This window comes from Phaseolus vulgaris, chromosome 8 (assembly GCF_051622355.1).
Source record: "Phaseolus vulgaris cultivar YP4 chromosome 8, ASM5162235v1, whole genome shotgun sequence".
Taxonomy (NCBI): domain Eukaryota; kingdom Viridiplantae; phylum Streptophyta; class Magnoliopsida; order Fabales; family Fabaceae; genus Phaseolus; species Phaseolus vulgaris.
The window spans coordinates 60,921,180-60,927,685 of record NC_143505.1 but is presented as its reverse complement, the minus strand read 5'-3'; the positions used below and the strand labels follow the sequence as shown (position 1 = coordinate 60,927,685).

Here is a 6,506-nt window from a genome sequence, read left to right as displayed (position 1 = left end):
TTTAAAGAAATAACAAAAAAAAATATATTTATTTTTATATAAGTTGTTGTCTATCTGTATTCAAAGTTATACGCGGATTTTGATGAAAAATTGTGTTAATATGACACATTGAATCTCGAGACAACCCACTCTTCAATATAGTTTATGAAAAAAATGAGATAACTAATGAATATCTGCAACTCCGTGGACCTGACAATGTTTTGAGTAAAATGATAATTAATATTTTTCATAAAAATTAAATAAATTATTTAATGTTTTCTTTAAAAAATAATTTTAGCTGAGTTACTTGTGATACTTTTGAAATGTTTGCATATTTTAATATATATTTATAGGTTATATATGTTTTTGTGTTGAATGTAATTAATTTTTTTTGTTATTTCATTAAAGACATAGAAAAGGAGTTATGTTATTCAAAATTTAAAAATAAAATATTTAAAAAAGATTAATGTGTTGCTGAGATAGAGATATTTTACTAAAATTGTGAAAGATTAATTAATTAATTTATTAATTATGGTGTTATATAAATAGAACAATAAACAGGGAGAAAGAAATGATAGAAGCAGTAGTACAGTAGAAGTGAGAAAGTGAGAAACCCCACCCACCAAGAACCGAAGCTGAGGTTCGGATGGTGACAGGCAGGGTTGGACCTGACTGAGCCTCTCGAAAAAAGCCAAGAGAAGCACCCTCGAAAATAATGGAGTGTTCCAAAGCAAGAGAAGAGAGAGAGTGAAACAGGGTTTTAGAGAGAGAGACGCAGCACCAACAACAACAGCCATAGATTAGATGATGGGTCAGATCGTGCGGAGGAAGAAGAAGGGGCGTCCCTCCAAGACAGATCTAGCTCGACGCTCCGGTCAATCTCCGGCGGCTTCCCAGCCAGACCTCCGACGGAGCCGCCGCCGCCGGAATGTGCGCTACAACATCGACTACGACGACTACCTTGACGAGGAGGATGAGGACGAGGAGGAGGACGAGAGGAGGCGGGAGAAGAAAAAGCTCAAGCTCGTGGTGAAGCTCAACAACCACGAGGAGGAGGACGATGACGAGGAGGACGACGCGCCGAGTCATGCAGGGGCGCGTGAGGTGCACGCGCCGGAGGAAGCGGAGGAGGAGGAGGGGGAGGAGGAGGAGGAGGAGGAGGGGAATGAGGAGGGGAATGAGGAGGCGGAGGAGCAGGAAGAAGAGCGTGAGGTAACGAACACAAGTGCTGGAAATTTTGAGATTAAGGAGAAGAGTGTGTGTTCAGTGTCCACCTCAGAATTTTTTGATACCAATTGGTCCATAATTGAATTATGTTTCTCTCTCTAGGGCTTTCTCTTTCTCTCTCTGTGTCGGGATTTTGGGGGAGATAACTAACGCGTCAACTGTCAAAACTATCACACACATGCACACTCTCTCTGATTGTGTTTTCTTTCATTTTTATTAACCCTCTTTCTCTCTCCCTGTCTATGACTATAGATAAGATAACCTAGGACGCATTGTTGTCTGTCTCTGTCTCTGTCTCTGTCTCCATCGCATCATTTTCTTATATAAACGCAGTATTTGCCTTTTTTGTAGTTTTGGGTTGCGTTATTAATTGTGTGTGGTTTCTTGTGACAGGCAAAGGGCAGAAAAGTGGATTCTAAAGGGCTCCACTCAGCTTCAGGTGTGTGTAGGGATTTATGGTTTCGGTTGTAATGTAATTCTTATTTCGGATTTCCCCACTTTTTCTTTGTGTACCTTGTTGTACACTGAAACGGGTGTGACGATGTTTTTGTTACCGTATCCTCCACTGTAAGTTTCTCAACTGGGTTCATTTGTTCTGTTCTGTTTCTAGTTTTAGGAACTCCGTCGAAGCTTCCACCTGGGATTCCACCTGGGATTCAACCTGGGATTCCGTTGCCTGACAAGAGGACCCTGGAGTTGATCCTTGACAAGCTTCAGAAGTAAGGGGATTTCGATAAACAGTTTCTTTCTTCTTGCACTCTTTTTGGTTTGAGTTGTGGTGAATGATTATTATAGCATCTTCAACTTATATTGGTGCATGCTGATGTGATGTCTTTTGGTGAATTGTCAGGAAGGACACATATGGTGTGTATGCGGAGCCGGTTGATCCAGAAGAGGTGTGCGGTCTTTTCTTCCTTCGAATTTTAATCTTGCTTTTGGAAGGCAATCTAAGTTGAAAGCTGAAATTCTGTTTCAATGCAGCTTCCTGATTATCATGATGTAATTGAGCATCCAATGGACTTTGCCACAGTGAGGAAGAAGTTGGCAAATGGATCCTATTCTACCTTTGAACAATTTGAGGTGTGTAAATGTGTCAACTGTTTGGAGAGGTTTCTTTTCCTTTCTGAGATTCTGATAGTTTTTTCTATTTGATTATTAAGTGGGTTGAGAGCCCGAGGCTGCTTGCAATTGGGGTGAGGGGAAACATTTAAGTGGCTTACTTGTCAGTATAATAGAGTCTGTCAGGATTTTACTCACTTTTGTTGACAATGGGATGTTGCTGGCAGTAGCGATTTGTGTTTGTGATTGATATTGGTGGGAAACTTTTGCAGGAGTAAACTAATAATGGTATCGTATGAAATTTAGCATAATTTATTACTGTGGTTTTTATTTCCTCAAAAGGAGTATATTTTCTATGTAATGATAGATTGGGTTTTGGTTAAGGCATTGACATAGTGTAGCTTGTCTATTTTGGCATGAATAAATGAAAGTTTCTTAATTTAGTGAAAATTTTGCAGTTCAGCACCTTAGTGCATAGAGCCGGAAAAATGTCTAATGTCACCCATGAGTGAGGCTATGGGAGATTAAAATATATGTCGATGCTAATAGGCAGTAGGGGGGATTTATCCTGGTTAGTTTGTCTGTTGTTAATGACTCCTGGTTGAACCCTATTTTAGATGATAAAAAGGTGTGGGAGAAGAAAATGAATTTTGTGTATAGACAACCTGTTATCATAATGATGTTTAAGAAATGCAAGAAAAGAATGTGTTTGCTCCATCATCTGAACTAAGGAGGATACCACAACAGTAAGATTGTTGGCTTCTGACCTAGAGGTCTAAGTTCAAATTTTTGGAAAACAATCTGTTTGCTTGGGGTCAGGTTGTGTGCATCAATCATCCCAAAATCCAGATAAGCACCTTGTGCACTAGGCTAACCTTTATTATCATCTAAACCAGTTTTAAACTGTACGTGTTCCTGGTTGAGTGATATTTTGAAAGACAAATAAATGTTACGGTATTAATTACATTAAATTTTGGATGCAATTGTTGAATGCAGAGTGATGTGTTTTTGATTTGCTCGAATGCAATGCAATACAATGCAGCGGAGACTATATACCACAAACAGGTATAGAATTTACTGTTTTCCCTTGAAAAAAGATTGCGAGTAGCTATTTTGTTGTGCATGCTGTATGATCCCTATATTTGTTTCAGGCAAGATCGATACAAGAACTGGCAAGGAAAAAGTTTGAAAAGTTACGGTTTGACTTGGATCGCTCACAGAGTGAGCTGAAGTCTGAACAAAAAACTAGATCTAATTCCCTGGTTAAGAAGCCAGCAAAGAAGCCATTTGGTCATACTTCACAGGAACCTGTTGGCTCTGATTTTTCCTCAGGTGCAACTCTTGCTACTATTGGAGATGTGTTGCCAACATCCCATCCAATGCAAGGCATCGTTTGTGAAAGGCCTGGTAATATTGATGGCCTTGTGGAGGGGAATGCTTTCGTGATTGATGCAAATCAAGAGAAAGCAGAAGACTACATATCAGGTATCACAGAAGAGATCAAGCCCTTTCATGCCTTCATTGTTCAATTTTGTTTAATTTCAGTTGGATATTTCTGTCATCTTCTAGCTATTCTCTTCTGAGACTGTTGCTTTATTGTTTCAGGGAGGGGTATGCTCTCCAAGTCGGGAAGGAAACCATCTATGCAAGATATGGAACGTCGTTCAACTTATAATATGCCCAATCCACCAGTTACTAGATCGGATTCTGTATTTACGACATTTGAGGGTGAAGTGAAGCAGCTAGTTACTGTATGTATCTAAAGAAAAGAAGTGAATTCAAATCCTTGAATAAAGCTTTCTTATGTTTTTTAAAGCATCAATGTTGTATATTTTTGGTACCAGGTTGGACTTCAAGCTGAACACTCCTATGCCAGGAGTTTGGCTCGTTTTGCTGCTACTCTAGGACCTACAGCTTGGAAAATCGCTTCCCAGAGGATTCAGCATGCACTCCCACCTGGCTGTAAATTTGGTCCTGGTTGGGTTGGAGAGTATGAACCACTTCCAACACCAGTATTAAAGCTTGATAATCTTGCCCAGCAACAACCTAGTTTGGGGACTAAGTTGCAGTCTACTGCTGAATTAATAAAGGTTGACAAAAATTGTAAGAATGTGGAATCCACCATGGAACATCCTGTTAATGGACCAATCCATGAGGGAAAACAGCCTTCAGTATGTTCTAGTAGTGGGCTTACATCAGATGGCAAATCATCTTTGTTTGGTTCTGCTATACCAAGACCCAATTCTCATGACAATATCTTTTATCAGCAGCCCAATGTCCAAACTAGGAACCTCAACAAGTCTGAGAACAAGGGTTTGAAACAAGTGGAATTAAACTCTTTACCCTCCAGTGATCATAAAAATGCCAGTCTAGTTGCAAAGCTTACAAGTAATACTCCTGCAGCAGCGTCTAAGCCCAGAGAAATGATACCTAGTAACTTGACTATTTTACCTTCTATGCCTTTCAAGCAGCCAGACACCAACGGAGTTGTTAGTGGAGAGTTACCCAATGGAAAAGTAAGGGGTACTAGTTTAAACAGACGGATGCCTGGTGCATCATCCGAAAGTACATCAAATCAACCAGGCAGATCATCTCCCTATGTTACCCATGGGCAGGAGCAGACTCTTAGTGACCCAGTTCAGTTGATGAGGATGTTAGCCGAAAAGACACAAAAACAACAGACTTCTAGTTCATCCAATCATTCCCCTGCTGACACCCCACCAGTGACACCATCAGTTCCATCAGGACGTAGAGAGGATTCAAGCAATGCTTCAGCAGCAGCTGCCCGTGCATGGATGTCTGTTGGTGCAGCAGGTTTTAAACAAGGACCTGAAATTTCTACTTCACCCAAAAATCAGATTTCTGCAGATTCATTGTACAACCCAGCGCGAGAGTTCCATCAGCCCTTCCCACGAATTAGGGGAGAGTTTTCTCCTGGTGGAACTCCTTTCCAGTCTGAGAAGAACAATTTTCCATTTCAGGCACTTGTACCCCAATCTCAACCTATTCAACCAGTTGGTGCTTCACCGTTTCCAAACAGACCTATGGCTTTCCCTCAAGTAGCAGCTTCTGACTTGTCAAGATTTCAGATACCACCTTGGCGGGGTATCCGACCTCACAGTCAACCAAGACAGAAACAGGAAACACTTCCTCCTGACCTGAACATTGGTTTCCAACCTCCTGGGTCACCTGCGAAACAATCATCTGGTGTGCTGGTTGACTCTCAGCAACCAGACCTTGCTTTGCAACTGTGACATGTTATTGTATTTCTGTTGTGGATGTATCCACAAGATTGACTTATTATGGAATTTCGGCTCCTGTCGTTGGACGTCAATTTTGATCCCAAAGGCCTTGTTAAATGAGGAAAAGGGCTACCATTTTACTACTTTAGGGAGAGATGAAACCAATTGGGAAGATTGTTTTCCCTTGGATGCTGCTTATGTTGGGGATCTTATGGTTTTCTTAAAAGGGATTTGGCGTAAGGTAAATCCAATGAGTTTGCTTAGTTTCAGAAATTTGAGTGGATTTGCCAGAAGACAAATTCACTACTTTTCATCTTTTCCAGATGAGGATTACCGAGTGAATGCAGCATGTCTATGTTCTCTCCAGGAGCTGAAACCCTATGAAACATTAGGAGTCGTTCATGATCGAGCGTTGCTTAGATTTTTCAATTAGCGGGCGAAAAATCCTGTTGATGATGCCTTGTACATTCTTTACAGATGGTTGAGATTCGGTTGCCTAGATATTGATTTCATTCGATTATGATTACTTGTTTATCTGAATAGATGGGAAGGCATCACTTAGTTCTTAATGCTGCTATTATTCTGTACATTTCTCGAATGCAAAACCTCAACTTGTTTTTCTCTGTTTTACCCGATTCTGCAGCTTCAACATTTAAGCAAAACCATGCACCCCTTCTGTACTAGGTTTTCTGGTGTCGTGTAAATTTATTTCTAGGTTGAGAAACAGTATAATTTACAAGTATAAAACCGAGCACTAACATGGAAAAATGGAGGTTGAATTTGCTTGTTTGATTAAAAGTTATTCTAGATTGATGATGATTCATTTATATGGAATGAGCTAAATTAAGTCTCCTAATTCTCATAAATACGAATTTATTCTGTTTTAGTTTTCTAAATTTGTTAGTTTAAATCATTGTAAATAACTTTCAGAACATTTTATATCAATATTTAATGATAATGGGACATAGATTTATTATAGTACATATTATTTCATGATTA

The 6,506-nt window shown here is 39.7% G+C and overlaps 1 protein-coding gene across 1 annotated transcript; it reads left to right on the top strand.

The window, feature by feature from the left end:
* Positions 1-547: 547 nt before the first annotated feature.
* Positions 548-6,137, top strand: LOC137823793 (DNA-binding bromodomain-containing protein). Its single transcript, XM_068629066.1, has 9 exons — positions 548-1,191; positions 1,600-1,645; positions 1,817-1,925; positions 2,057-2,102; positions 2,188-2,286; positions 3,262-3,330; positions 3,417-3,750; positions 3,871-4,016; positions 4,110-6,137. Exons 1-9 carry the CDS (start codon positions 784-786, stop codon positions 5,517-5,519), a joined length of 2,667 nt encoding a protein of 888 aa, XP_068485167.1. The 5' UTR covers positions 548-783; the 3' UTR covers positions 5,520-6,137.
* The last annotated feature ends 369 nt before the right edge of the window (positions 6,138-6,506 follow it).

Excerpts from the sequence above, each read along its gene's own strand:
- LOC137823793 (XM_068629066.1), top strand. The coding sequence starts at position 784 with ATGATGGGTCAGATCGTGCGGAGGAAGAAGAAGGGGCGTCCCTCCAAG. Across the intron at positions 2,287-3,261 it reads CTACCTTTGAACAATTTGAG|AGTGATGTGTTTTTGATTTG; the intron begins GTGTGTAAATGT and ends TGTTGAATGCAG. Across the intron at positions 3,331-3,416 it reads AGACTATATACCACAAACAG|GCAAGATCGATACAAGAACT; the intron begins GTATAGAATTTA and ends TATTTGTTTCAG.